General features: G+C 42.9%; 1 protein-coding gene across 5 annotated transcripts; it reads left to right on the forward strand.

The window, feature by feature from the left end:
• Positions 1–592: 592 nt before the first annotated feature.
• Positions 593–13277, forward strand: mocs1 (molybdenum cofactor synthesis 1). Of its 5 annotated transcripts, none has more exons than XM_034675316.1 (11): positions 593–896; positions 3925–4036; positions 5481–5648; positions 8203–8367; positions 9156–9217; positions 9670–9781; positions 9922–10034; positions 10140–10250; positions 11606–11726; positions 11816–11878; positions 12099–13277. In XM_034675316.1, exons 1-10 carry the CDS (start codon positions 696–698, stop codon positions 11869–11871), a joined length of 1221 nt encoding a protein of 406 aa, XP_034531207.1. In that variant the 5' UTR covers positions 593–695; the 3' UTR covers positions 11872–11878; positions 12099–13277. The 5 variants fall into 5 exon arrangements, with proteins under 5 accessions (XP_034531207.1, XP_034531204.1, XP_034531208.1 ...); XM_034675313.1 differs by having other exon boundaries at positions 11816–11863; XM_034675317.1 differs by having other exon boundaries at positions 3928–4036.
• Positions 13278–14972: the final 1695 nt, after the last annotated feature.

The raw sequence follows: 14972 nt of genomic DNA on the forward strand, positions 1-14972 counted from the left end.
CAGGAAACATGAGGGAAAATAAATCTAAAATAATAATAATAATAATAATAATACATTTTATTTATAAAAGCGCTTTAAAAGGTTCTCCAAGCGCTTTACAGTAAAATACAATTATACAATAGGAAAGCAAAAGGAAAACAGTGCAAAAAAGCAAAGAAAAGCAAGGCAGCAAATAAACAAAAACAAGAAGAAAAAAAAAATCAATCAATTATAGTTTAAAAGCCTTTCTAAATAGGTGTGTTTTGAGTCCGGATTTGAATTTGGTGAGTGAGGGAGAGAATCTGAGGTGTTGGGGGAGAGAGTTCCAGAGGGTGGGGGCAGCGACAGAGAAGGCCCTGTCCCTTCAAAATAGTCACTTCAATGAAGTCCATGAAACAACTACAGTTTTCATGACGGCTACAGTCAACTGAACACTTTTCGTCATGTTTTTTTAAAATTAACTTAAAATTAGAATTTAACATTTAGAACTGAGACAGAGAAACTGAAAATATAACTATTTAGACGCTTTTTTTTAATTTATTTTTTTATCACTGGACCACATTACCCAGAATGCATCAGCCAAACGTCCGTTGATGTTATTGGCTGTCATAACCCCGCCCCCTCTTAGCATCACGGCTAACTGACATGTTTGACTGCAGAGCAGCAGAGAAGCTCTGTAAACAGCAGACCAGCTCGGTGCCAACAGATACTTAAACATGGCGACTCACAGCACTGTTAGCTGCCGCTTATTGAACCGACTGAACACTTTAACTCTGAACAAACCTTTACAAAGTGTCCACGGGGACATCCAGAGACTCTACTCCAGTGCGACGCAAAAGGAAAATGAACTTGAACTTGGTGACTCGACTTTGTCTGCTTCTAACTTCCCTGCAGCTTTGAAAAGCTCCTCCAGACAGGTAACATGAACTTACACAGACCTCTGATCAGGTCTTCTCAGGGCTTAGGTTCTCTAATGTCTAACCACATGCTAGTCTCTGGTGTCCCCAGCTAACCTGTCCTGTTAGGTGACAAGTTGTGTCTGTTCGGGGGAATTTCGGCTCTTTTCTGGGATAAGATTTTGCGACTCAGTTCAGAAGAGTCGGATCTATCGTCTTCCAAACGGCTCTTTATTAAACACCACTTAGTAAGGCTGTTTTTAAGAAGTGATTAGCATTATAATTTCCATTCTCATGCATTATGTTTGTTATGAGACCTTTTGCACAAACACATTACTTTACATTATAAATAGTGATGCACAGATCCGATCCTAGTATCGGATATCGGCTAGATCGGGCTCAAAAAGCTAGATTGGATATCGGTGACAAGGGGCCGATATATAGTGTCGATCCATATGGCAGATCTATTCATCTCAGTTCTATGCGTTTCTGTGTTTAAAACTATAGCCTACTGCAAAGAAGCAAGAAACCTTTGTTTAATGGATTCAAAGTGTGAAAAAATTGACAGGTTATTGGATTTAATTGTTCCGGATCCTTGAAATGAAGGGATTCCAGCCTCTGGTTTTGCACTTGGAACAAGGGATGCACCGATCCTACTTTTTAGGTCCCGATACCGATATCGATACCTGGGCTTTAGTATCTGCCGATACTGATACTAGCCGATCCGATCCTGGTATTGATTTAACAATCTCTATTCCTTAATGTGAAGATAGAATCATGTTTTGGCAACTTCAGGCTTTTCTGACTTTGTCAGAACAATTAAATCCAATAACCTATCCGTTTTTTCACACTTTGAATCCATTAATAGAAGGTTTCTTGCTTCTTTGCAGTCGGCTACAGCTGATGTAAACTTCTTCCTTTGGGCTTCCAATATATTTTTCAGAGCGACTGCCATGCGTCGAAACATTAGCGCTGCACATGTTGCAAGTTTCCGGTGGAGTTGTTAGCAAAAGAAGCGTGACATGCACCTAAACTGCAGAGCCTCTGTAGTTATCCTCCATCATGCTCCACCAGGCAAAAATGCACAGACTGGCCGGCACTGATGACGTAGGACACTTGCATGGCTGTTGTAAACACAGAAAGACATTGAACCGAGATGAATAGATCTGCCATTTGGGCCGGCACTATACATCGGCCCCTTGTCACCGATATCCGATCTAGCTTTTGGAGTCCGATCTAGCCGATATCCGATACCAGGATCGGATCGGTGCATCCCTACTAAAAAGTAGGATCAGTGCATCCCTAATTATAAAGCATGTATAATCAGTGATTTCCTCTGCAGTTTTGCACAAAGTAAGCATGCAGATTCCTTACTTTGAGACTCTGTAATTTAAGGGTGTAACGATTCTTTTTAACAACGATTTGATTCGATTATGATTCGTGGTTGCCGATACGATTAAAGGAAGATATTGGTTCACTTAGAACGATACGAGCCGAAATGATTCAGCGACTTGAAATCGATTCAGTAACTTTTTAGCCAGTGTGACTGTGAGATAAATACCTTGATATTGGACAGTCCTAGTTTCCTGTTGTTTCTTATAAGAGATAAATTAATTATGGATATAAACGTTGTGTGAAATCCCATGGCGCCTTAGTAGGTGGTTGGATAGATTTGTCGTGTTGCTGTAGCACTTTACTTGACCTTTACATATCCTACAAAGAGCGAGTGACTTCTTTAGAACATCTCCGTCTTTGCAAAAGCCAAAGTGTTTCCACACGCTGGACCGCAATGGTGGCTTGATAAGATCTGGCTCGCCGACTTCTCCTCTGCCATCCGCCATGCTATGTTTCGTTGTCTGCTGGCGCGTGGCGATGGCGTCACAGACAGGCAGCCGGAATTGAGGAACATTTAACGTCTTTATCATTAAAAGTGTAAAAAAACAACACATCCATATAAAGTCTGCTGTGCTTAAATCCAATGTGTTATTTCCTAGTATGGATACAATTGATTTATTACCTTTTAAAACGATGTTTGATCGATATATGTCGTCCGGAAGGCCAACATGCCGAGCACAGAACGATGTAGTCGGATCATAGGAATATAAAAGGATACATCAATGTAGTAGATGAATCGTTACACCCCTACTGAAATATCTTTGCATATTAATGATTATAAAGTTTGATGTCAAATGCGTACAAAAACTATTCCAGTTGTCTGACAAATAAAAAAACTGCAAAAAAAAAAATCAGATTGAAGGAGTAACACACTCCTCTTTAGGCACATGTTTAACATTCAACCATGATTCAAACATTTGCATGCATATTAATAGGGCAACATCAGAGAGTCTCATGATGATTGACTATTTTAGAAGCAAAGTGAGGTGTTACAAGAGAAAACACAAACAAGAAAGTCTCTTTAAAGTCCAAACAATGGTGTGATATGGTTTTACACTAAGGTACCAGTAAATCTCAGTTTTCCACCTTCATATTTTAAAACAACGGTGGATTTCATGTTATAGCTTCAGATTATAATTCCACTCTGCAACACTGAGACTCACACAAACATCAGCATATTATGTGCTGTTATAAAGTGCACTGTGTGTAACCCTGTACTGAGTCTCGTGCTGACCTTTGTGCTGTTATCGTCTGACTTCACTGCAGCTCTCAGTTGACGGTCAAAGGTCAGGAGCTGTTCATTAAAACACGTGCTTCGTCCTGTCTCAGTGTGACTGCTTTAGTGAAAACTTAACTTAACTTAAATTAACCTTTTCTCCAGATTTAGACTGGACTGTGTTTATTTAATCTTGCAGGAGTGGTTCATTTGTAAACTGTTTTCTAGTTTGAACTTTGAAGTAATAAAATTGATCTTTCTTTTTGCAGAAGAGTTTCTACAAACAGACTTTAAACGATTCTGTGTACATAAGGATGAAATACTCTAAATTCATCTTTGATCCAAAACAGACACAACACTGATACTATACCTTCACCATCAGCTGTTTCTATGTGTGAGAGGAATCACTGAGCGTCCCTGTCTTGTCTTTAATCCCAGCAGAGACTCAGAGACGACAGCGTTCTCCCCTTCTCAGCGTTCCTGACGGATGGCTTCGGTCGGAGGCACAGCTACCTGCGAATCTCCCTGACTGAAAAATGCAACCTGCGCTGTGAGTCTCATCTTTACACTGTTCAATATTAAAAGTTATGATTTCTGTTTTCTTCCCTCGTATCAGAAATTCCTCAAACACAGGCTGAAACGTGGGGCTGGGTATTGATCTGGTTTTGTGATTTATAACCTCTGGACGTTAAAGCTCTACGGTCATAGGAGAGAAACAGTGACAGCTGTCTAATGTGAACGAGACCTCTGCAGATAGACCACCAGATCTGTTTCCAGTCCGTCTCTGATCCGCTGCGGTCCGGCTCTATACTCTCTCGTCCGTCCGTTGTGTTTTCAGAACTGCCAGACAGCTGGAGTCACTTGACCGAGGTTTTTCCTGCAGCAATCACTGAATCAAGGATTCTCCTCCTCCTCTCCTCATCCATGTTGTCTTTCTGGTCCTCTGAGAACCTCTGACCTGTTGACTCCAGGCCTGGCTCCACTCATCATGACGGTTTGTTGTTGTAGTTAAGTGAAATACGATCTGGTGATAACACAGAGTGTTTTATTCTGAAAATTAACCGGATGTTTTCATTTTGTTTTGGTGCCTGACTTCCTGTCCTGCTTCATCTGCTCTGTTGATATTGATGCGTCGTTCTCCTGGCATCCGGCTAGAAGTCTTGCGTCTCTTATCCGGAGGTCTCAGACATGCCGGATCAGAGACCCAGCCGGAACGCAACAAAGCGGATCCAGGGCAAGTTAACACATTGACTAGAATAGAAACCTATCAGATATGGTGCTGTGAAGGATCGGAGATGGACCGGACACGGATCTGGTGGAAATGTCCCTGGAAAACCACGCCCTTCATAAAAACACCCGTCAGACTCTGATGAGGGCAGGGGGCGAGATTTTGCAGAGGTCGTTTTGCAACTTCTGTCTTAAAGAAGTGCTGATTTCAGGAAGTGTTTCATGTCACAGTGACAGATAAGAAAGTGAAGTGCGAGCAGAGAAGGGGACATGGTCAGCACTAAAATGAATAAAGCAGATTTCTTATAAACACAGTGTTTCACTTTGTGCTCAGGAGTACTCGGCATGAGGAGGGTATCGAGCTGAGCCAGCGCTTGTGTTACCTTTGATTGTTCAGGTCAGGATCTCTGATTGTCAAACCAGGTAAATGTTCTGTGTTCCCTGTGTGTATTTGTTAATTATTTACACAGGGTTCAACCTACAGGTCCTCCAACAGCATGAGAGCAATCATATCACATCTGTTTACGGCTTACAGTTATTTCTTTGGAGTATCTCATTTTGATTGGTTTTGGTTTTGGTCAAATCACAAAATGAGGGTCCTGGAAATGCTAACAAGGGAATAAAACATTTTGACATATCCCTTTCTTTATTTTTACTGTAGCTACCCCAGGAATAAGACAGAGGCTCCTGAAGAAACTAAGAGACAAGGTCTTGGTTGAGTCCCACATGACATCTTTTGCCCATCTAATAAACGTTCCCCTCTTCAGGTCAGTACTGCATGCCGGAGGAGGGCGTGAAGCTGACACCACGAAGCCAGCTGCTGTCCACCTCGGAGATCCTGTGCCTGGCCCGCCTCTTCGTTCAGGAGGGGGTGGAGAAAATCCGGCTTACTGGAGGAGAGCCTCTCATCAGACCTGATGTGCTTGATATCATCAGTAAGGAGATAATGAGCTTATCAGCGGTCATCATCATTTCGGGTGCTTAACTTAAGATAGATCAATAACGTTTTAAATATTGATCTTAAAAGTCAAACAGTACCTTTTGATTATCTGGTTTCCTGCTTCCACTCCTGCCTGTATGTCTCAACCAGAGACTGTATATAAAGATAGACAATATGGAAGCTTCCCAGTTCACAGCAGGAAAGATATATACATATATATATATATATATATATATATATATATATATATATATATATATATATATATATATATATTTTTTTTTTTTTTTTTAAGGTTACATTTATATTTTTATTTTAACACTTTATTTGCACATTTTCTTATATAACAAAAACACTAGTATTGCCATCAACTGGCATTAAACAAGTGGTCATGACTTTAAATAAATTACACAAGACAAAAAATAACCAAAAATAAATAGGTTATATATAAAGTAATTGTTTATAAATATACACATACACACAAAAAATAGATAAATGAATAAAATGAAATAAAAAAACACACTTCAGCTGTAAGGTACAACAGGGTACATAAATTACTTGCATTAGATTTAAAGGAGATCAGATATTCTTTCTTGATTTGAAGCAGACACTCACGGTTAATAAAACTTCAATGACTATAATAATAATTTTATAATTATTTTATTTGTAGAGCGTTTTTGAAAAAGCAAGTTAAAAAGTGCTTTTCATGGGCAGCAAAATAAAACAGGCAGTTCATAGAAACACACAAGTCAAGATAAAGAAACCAAACATATTTTAAAATACATAAAATTCCACCTAAAAGAACTGTAAGGATTACAATTATTTTAAAATATACTTCTTAAGACGGTTAAAATAAAATAAAATTCAGATAAAATCCCGGGAGGCTCTGCGATAAAAGTATGTTTTAAGAAGGGATTTAAAAAAGCTCACTGACTCAGCAGACCTGATCTCCTCGGGCAGATAGTTCCAGAGTGTCGGACCCCTCACTGCGAACACCCTGTCCCCTTTCATTTTCATTTTTGTAATTAGTGTTCACAGGTTTCCCTCCTCACTCCTCCTCTACTCCACTAATCCAGGAAAGAAGGCAGCAGGAGCCACATCCGGATGCATTTGACGTTTGCAGTTTGAAACATGTTCCACTTGTTATAATAGAGGAGGCGGGGCTTCACTCAGGATAGCTGCTGTGTCGCCCGTAGGTTTAAGCATACTTTGGTTCCTGATCCCTCCTGCACAGACTTAAGCTCTAAGTGAGCATTAAACTTCATGAACTCAAGTCGTGGAGGGTATTTTGACGTCATGTTCAGGTTGTGATGATGACACATTGAAGCTCAGAGTCAGCCTGCAGCCGCAAAACTGAGACACCTCTATGATTTCTGAAGTGTGTCCGATTCTCCTTCATGCTGTTCTCCTTTTTTAAAACCAGAAACCCAGGACGAAGCAACCTGTTTGAGTTTTCTTCAGCACTTTAAACTCACTTATATCTGCTGTACTGAGTGTGTCAGTGTTTGTGGTGCGAACCCATTTAGTGGATGCATCAGAGTTTGCTCTCCAAGGCCTTCACATGATTCGTTTTCTGTCCCAGATTAACAGCCGTTGGAGCTCATTTTCCACGCGTGACCTCAAGTGAAGCACATGTGGAGGGGAAAATTAATTGTTACACCCCGTCTAACGGTGCACTATCACACATTTTCAATTTCTCAATCCAAATTGTTGAATATGACGCAGCTTCAGCCTCTCATGAAACACATGAAGGTAGCAATGTAGTGAGACCGACGGGTGACATCTTTGTGGACCATAGTGTGGAAAAAGCCCCATAAAGTCATGTCATGTGACCCTGATCATAGTTTACTGGAGTGAGTAAAATGCATTAAGTGGAAACATGAACCAAGGACTGATCTAACAGGAGGTGAGAATGAGGGAGGTCTGTGTTTAGCAAGTGGATCCATGTTACTAAAGGTTTGAGCACATGTTTTGTGGTCTTGTCAGACCTTCTGTGAGTCAACAGAGGGACAAATGAAGACTAGACAGCTTGTTTACTTCTTCTATATGAACTGGACGTGAGCTTGCTAACATTTCTCCTGAGGCTGAATATCTGCTTCTTCTCTTCACGGTTTATGCCGTGCCGTTTAATACCAATGTCAATTTACTGATAGTGTTTTAGCTAAATGCAAAGTATTTGATTTTGTAAACAAAAAGAAGTGCTGTAAAATTCATAAAATAAGACACGGTTTGTTTATTCTGCATGAAAACTTCCTTTGCACTCAGCAGCGTGCAGTTTCTGTGCAGCTGTGTGCTTCTTTCTGTTGTCGCCATCCTGCTCGCTCTCAGCACGGCAGTTCAACACGTCCTACAGTTGCATTGATATTTGTGAGGTACAGATGGAACCTCTGTTTGCAATCAATATGAGTGTTTCAATCTAACCAGGTCTCCACAAGGCTTATTTACTTCACAGTATTCCAGTGTTAAAAAGTGTCTTTGTACTCAGCTCCTCCTCTCTCTCTCTCTCTCTCTCTCTCCTTTCCTTCTCTTCTTTGTTTCCATCTCTGCAGCAGAACTGAGGAAGCTGGAGGGCCTGAGAACCATTGCAGTGACGACAAACGGCATGAACTTGGCCAAGCTTCTGCCTAAGCTGAAAGACGCTGGACTGGACCTGATAAACATCAGCCTGGATTCTTTGGTCCCGGCCAAGTTTGAGTTCATCGTGAGGCGGAAAGGTACGGACAGCTCTGTGGGTTCAAATCAGGGATTAATATGTGAGAGGACTGTATGCATGGACAGTTATTGGACTTTTTCATTCAGCTTGTGCTCTAGAATCACACATCACGACATATTACGGCCAAATTCCACCAGATCCGTGTCCAGTCCGTGTCCAATCCGTGTCCGGTCTGTGTCCGTGTCCGTGTCCGGTCTGTGTCTGGTCCATGTCCAGTCCGTCACAGCACCATATCTGATAGGTTTCTATTCTAGTCAATGTGTTAACTCCGCTCCCTTACATTCCGGTTGCCTCTCTGATCCGGAGGTTGGAGCCTCCGGATCAGAGACGCAAGACTTCTATGTTTGCCGGAGCACGACACATCAATCTCAACAGAGCAGACGGAGCGGGACAGGAAGTCAGGCACTAAAACAAAATGAAAACATCCGGTTAATTTTCAGAATAAAACACTCTGTGTTATCACCAGATCGTATTTCACTTAACTACAACAACAAACCGTCATGATGAGCGGAGCCAGGCCTGGAGTCAACAGATCAGAGGTTTTCAGAGGACCAGAAGGACAACATGAAGGAGGAGAGGAGGAGGAGAATCCTTGATTCAGTGATTACCACGGTGAAACCTCGGTCACATGACTCCAGCTCTCAGACGGACCGGACACGGATCTGGTGGAAGTCCCGTGTTAGAACAGGATATCTCAGTGTCCTGGACGAAGAAGCGTTTGATGCAGAGTTTTTATCACTCTGTGTGTTAGTCACAGTTTTTCATTCATTTAATTTCTGTGTTTTTCAGGATTTCAAAAGGTCATGGAGGGTATTGAGAAGGCCATCGAAATGGGCTACAACCCCGTCAAGGTAAATTGTCCCTCTCTCCACCCTGTAAAGCCTGTGTGAAGTTTTTTTACTCATAATGAAACAGAGTGAAATTCAAAGAGACACACAGAAACAAACAAGACAATCCACCATTTTTACCTGCTCCTTTTTTAACTTCTGCTGAGATCTTTTTCTTAACGTGCACAGGACAAGATCAGCAAAGTAACAAGACATACCTCTGTGTCTACAGGGGGCCAAAATCAACATGAATGAAAGCTCTTTTATTGAAATATGTATAAAATAAACAGATTGGAATTCAACTTGAAGGATGTTTACAGTAAATTGCTGCTTAGTTGAATATATAAGCACAACACCCCTCACAGTAAATGTCTCCCCGAGGATCTCGATGTTCGCTCAGGAATATAACAGCCTCTGCAGAGACGAGTGTCCAGCTCAGTGAACAGAGTCCTGTTGTTGTGTGCTGCCCTCTGTAGGTGAACTGTGTGGTCATGAGAGGCCTGAATGAGGACGAGCTGCTGGACTTTGTGGCGCTGACGGAGAAGAAGCCTCTGGACGTGCGCTTCATTGAATACATGCCCTTCGACGGTGAGTGCTTACTTTCTGCTATGTCGTACTCCACAGGTGTAGAAAATGTAAGGATGCATTTCCACTCAGGGCTATGTAACAATAATATAAACATCCTTTCCACTCACACTGACACACAGGCCTTCTCTCCTCCCTTGCAGGCAACAAGTGGAACTTTAAGAAGATGGTGAGTTATCAGGAGATGCTGGACCGCATCAGGCAGCAGTGGCCCGACCTGGAAATGCTTCAAACTGGACACGCAGACACAGCCAAGGTCAGTGTTTCCATCTGTGCTGTCGTTTGTTTGAATGTTTGAAACTGTTTTCAGAGAAGTCTTTCACGTAGAAACCTCCTGACAGTCTTCTTCTGCTTCAAACAGACGTTTAAAGTGCCAGGCTTCGAGGGTCAGGTCGGCTTCATCACCTCCATGTCGGATCATTTCTGTGGTTCCTGCAACCGCTTACGCATCACGGCAGACGGTAACCTGAAGGTAAAGCTACAGATGTTCTGTTTAAAGCTTCTCTGCCTTTGTGTCAGCTTCACTCTAGATTACAGGACAGGGAACCTTTGGTGTTGAGCGCTGATGACTCTGACTTAGGCCTGGACTGGAGCACTGACTGACTCAGAAGATGGACAGAAGAACTCAGACTTATTTGTTGATAAAGACAGTTTTTTTAGTTTTTGTTCGCTTTTTATTATAAGGTCTTTATTTCTTCAGCGTCAAGTAGGAGCTACCCCGTGTTTTCAACTGCTGCACATCTTGCTCAGCAATAGATCCCATAAGGGTCCCTGAAGAGGTTCAGACCATCGGTCCAGGTTCATGCAGTCGGTCCAGATTCATGGATTCAGTCCAGGTTCATGGATTCAGTCCAGGTTCATGCAGTCAGTCCAGATTCATGCAGCTGGTCCAGGTTCACACTGTCAGTCCAGGTTAAGACTGTCAGTCCAGGTTCCCACAGTCAGTCCAGGTTCATGCAGTCAGTCCAGACTGTCAGTCCAGGTTCACACAGTCAGTCCAGGTTCATACAGTCAGTCCAGGTTCATACAGTCAGTCCAGGTTCACACAGTCAGTCCAGGTTCACACTGTCAGTCCAGATTCATGCAGTCAGTCCAGGTTCACACAGTCAGTCCAGGTTTATACAGTTAGTCCAGGTTCACACAGTCAGTCCAGGTTCATACAGTCAGTCCAGGTTCACACTGTCAGTCCAGGTTCACACAGTCAGTCCAGGTTCACACAGTCAGTCCAGGTTCACACTATCAGTCCAGGTTCACACAGTCAGTCCAGGTTCATACAGTCAGTCCAGGTTCACACAGTCAGTCCAGGTTCATACAGTCAGTCCAGGTTCACACTGTCAGTCCAGGTTCACACAGTCAGTCCATGTTCACATAGTCAGTCCTGGTTAAGACTGTGAGTCCAGGTTCACACAGTCAGTCCAGGTTCACATAGTCAGTCCTGGTTAAGACTGTGAGTCCAGGTTCATACAGTCAGTCCAGTTTCAGTTAGTCCAGGTTTAGTTGGTCCAGGCTCAGACCAGGTCTAGCTTCATACAGTGAATAGTAGAAAAGGACACAGTGGTAACCCTTCTGATTAATAATAATAGTATCAACCATAAGGACTGGACTCTGACTCCACTCTGATTCTTTTTGGTGACTTGAACTTGATTCAGGTTTGAATCTTGAACGCTCAAGCGTGGTCCCTTTCTGCAAAAGGAATAAAGCAAATTAAAGTTACCTGGGGGAATAACATGTATGTGTGGGACACAAACATCATGGCATGGTTTGGAGCATTCTTGACTTCATCCTGGGTTTTGAATGGTCCCCCTTTTCTTGTCTTTCTTCTCTCAGGTGTGTTTGTTCGGGAACTCTGAGGTGTCCCTGAGAGACGTGTTGCGCTCCGGTTCATCAGAAGAAGAGCTTCTTGAAATCATCGGAGCAGCAGTGGGCAGGAAGAAGAAACAACATGCAGGTATTTGTGTAATGTCTCACAGTGGTAGAGGTAAACTCAGAGATCATATAAGAATGTGACCATGTTGTGTTTTCTGTGTGTGTTTTCAGGAATGTTCAGCATCTCTCAGATGAAGAACCGGCCTATGATCCTCATTGGTGGGTGACATGGCTGTACGTACGAATCGCTCACACTCAGTTACTCACGTTGCTTCAAGGATTACTTTGCAGCAACGATAGCTTCTCTCCTGGCTGTAAGACGGATGTAATCTTCTGCAGCAATCCCAAAACTTTTTGTACCTTTTAAGTCATTTTGCCAAATGATATATTTGAATATAGGAAGTAGCTCTCTACTGAGAAAAATTCCCCTTCAATGATTTGTGTTTTCCAACAGGTTCAACATCCCAAACGTCCACGTCACAGCACAGCCAGAGAGATCCCCCCATTGTTTCCCAGCTAACAAATGTCACCCTCATCTCAGCAGCAACAGCTCCTCACATGTGCCAGTCAGGCAGCAGGAGAGTCCTGAAGAGGGGTGAGGGATTTTTGTGCCTTCCAAGTCAAGCAGCCCCTGTTAGCCTCCCTGCAAAAGTAAACAGCGGCAGCATCCACATCATATCACACTACAACAAAGAGAAACCCAACGTGACGCACACAGTAACGCCTCTTTCTTCCTCTGAGGTTGGTAAAGATCTCAGTTTCACTGCAAGTTTGACTTCAAACAACCGGAGTGTCATTAACGAAGACTGTCTCAGGTACTCACAAGTCAGGGGTCCACACGCTCTGAAGAGCCACTTACCGAGGACCCCACAAACACAGATGTTTTGCACACAACTAATGAACGCCAAGAATCCTTTTAAACACACTCATGTAAGACTGTGTCATAATAAGAGCTCCAATGAAGACCTTAAAATCAGACAGCGAGAGAGTGATCCGAGCAGGTCAGACACGAATATCTCCAACACTAACCAGAAGAAAACCACTGACGCACAGCTGACGCACACGGACGATCAGGGCCGAGCCGCCATGGTGGATGTCGGAGAGAAGGTTCCCACGCGGCGAACCGCCACAGCGAGCGCCACCGTCATCTTGGGCCCCACCGCCTTCCGGCTGCTCCGGGACAACCAGCTGGCCAAAGGTGACGCCCTGGCTGTGGCGCGGTTATCCGGCATCATGGCTTCCAAGCAGACCTCGGCCCTCATTCCGCTCTGCCACCCGCTCCCTTTAGACCACGCCTCCGTCACCTTTGACCTGGATGAGGTGCGGGACGCCGTGGTCATCGCAGCAACATGTCGCACTACAGGCAGAACAGGAGTGGAGATGGAGGCTTTGACGGCAGTATCTGTCGCAGCACTGACTGTGTATGACATGTGCAAGGCTGTGAGCCACGATATCGTCATCACGGATGTAAAGCTGGTCAGTAAGACCGGCGGGAAGAGGGACTTTGTTCGTCATCCTAGCGCTCGTCCCTCGCCATAAAACCTCACCAAGAAAAGTGAGACTGACTCACTGCTGTATTTACTTTCCAGTTATATTCCACTTATCCTGTTTAATATGAATCATTTTATGGAAAGTGTTTCTTTAGACTCATTTTTTTCCGTCATGTGAGAGTTTAACCAATCAGATGTAACATCATGACCACTGATAGATGAAGAAAACATCATTGATCAGAGCACCTCCAAAACTGCAGCTCTCGGAGTAAATACAACCAGCACTCTTCTTTAAAGTCTTCATGACTCTCAAATAGGGGTGTAACGATTCATCTACTACATCGATGTATCCATTCATATTCCTATGTTCCGACTACATCGATCTGTGCTTGGCAAGTTGGCCTTCCGGGGGGCGCTGGTGGCCTAGCGGTCTAAGCGCCCCACATACAGAGGCCACAGTCCTCGTCGCAGGGGTCGCCGGTTCGATTCCCGGCCGGTCGACCATTTCCTGCACGTCTTCCCCTGCTCTCTACTTCCCACATTTCCTGTCCCTCTTCAGCTGTCCTATTAAATAAAGGCAAAAAGGCCAAAAATATAATTAAAAAAAAAAAGAAAAAAGTTGGCCTTCTGGACGACATATAGCAATCCAACATCGTTTTAAAAGATAATAAATCGATTGTATCGATTGGGGTGAGCCCGACTAAGGATTTGCTTAGTCGAATCTGATTGATCAGATTTTGCCCATAGTCGACGAATAGTCAAATGTTTGTTGTTTTTCCTCATTGACCGGACGTCTGCATGATGGTGACCGTATGACAATATTACGCATAACCCTTTACAATTAAGAGACTCGTAGCTTAAAGTAAAAGGGACAACAGAATATTATAAGCATAAAACTTAGATTTTTTAAATCTATATTGCAAAAACAACGAGGTGATGAAGGAGAGAAAACTCAAATAAGACCACCATCCGTTAAACATCGAACAACGCGCCGTTATAGAGAAAGGAATCAGGAGATATTTATACAGTGTTCACACAGGGGAGAGCAGCGCTGCGGAGGGTAGTTTGTCCAATTGTATAATGCTCAAAATCAAACCTGAACCAGCTAGAGGGTTTTTAAATCTCTTAACAGAACCTTTTAAAACAGTCTTTCATCGCGTCTTGAGTCTTTGAGTCTTTTCAACTTGTACATGAGGAAAACCATCGTGTGTACGGGCAGAAGTGCGCTCCTTGCTTTGTTGACTGTAAATCCTGTCTTTAAGAATAGCCTCTCTGATGGCGTGGAGGTGGATGGGATGCTGTGGATTGTTTATGAGGCTTTGCGCAGCTTTGGGTATCCCTCCTCGTTCTTTTGGCCCCGTACAGTTTTTGTGTGGTCCGGTAATCCTTGATCTCACAGCCCTCTTCATGAAGCTGCTCCTCATCTTCATTACTATTTTTAGGATCAACTGAAGTTTTATTTCCTGACATTTTGAACTACCATGGAACGTAGAAAGATTTAAAGGCTAGTTGAGGTACGTCTGCTCCACAGCTCCCCGCTAAATGGTCCACCTTTAATTACCAGGGGAGATTTAATAACCACTTTAAGGAGATTTAAAACTTAAAGAGCTGTTCTCAGAATTACATTAAATAAGTCTATATTTATATCAAAATAGGCTAAATGAGACACTATTTTTAAGGGAAACAGGAAAATAATGTAAAATTAAACATTGAGCACCCCCATGGTTTGAATGGAATGATCCACGTTTCATATTCAAACATTCGACTATGAGATTGGCAGTCGACTAAGGCTCGTTAGAACGAATCGTCGAATATTCGACTATTTGGGGTCTCCCCTA

The sequence above is a fragment of the Notolabrus celidotus genome, chromosome 22 (genome assembly GCF_009762535.1).
Source record: "Notolabrus celidotus isolate fNotCel1 chromosome 22, fNotCel1.pri, whole genome shotgun sequence".
In the NCBI taxonomy this organism is placed as follows: Eukaryota; Metazoa; Chordata; class Actinopteri; order Labriformes; family Labridae; genus Notolabrus; species Notolabrus celidotus.

Coding starts and splice junctions, on each gene's coding strand:
- mocs1 (XM_034675313.1), top strand. CDS start 696: ATGGCGACTCACAGCACTGTTAGCTGCCGCTTATTGAACCGACTGAAC. Junction 10,035..10,139: donor GACACGCAGACACAGCCAAG/GTCAGTGTTTCC, acceptor TGCTTCAAACAG/ACGTTTAAAGTGCCAGGCTT. Junction 11,864..12,098: donor CCGGCCTATGATCCTCATTG/GTGGGTGACATG, acceptor GTTTTCCAACAG/GTTCAACATCCCAAACGTCC.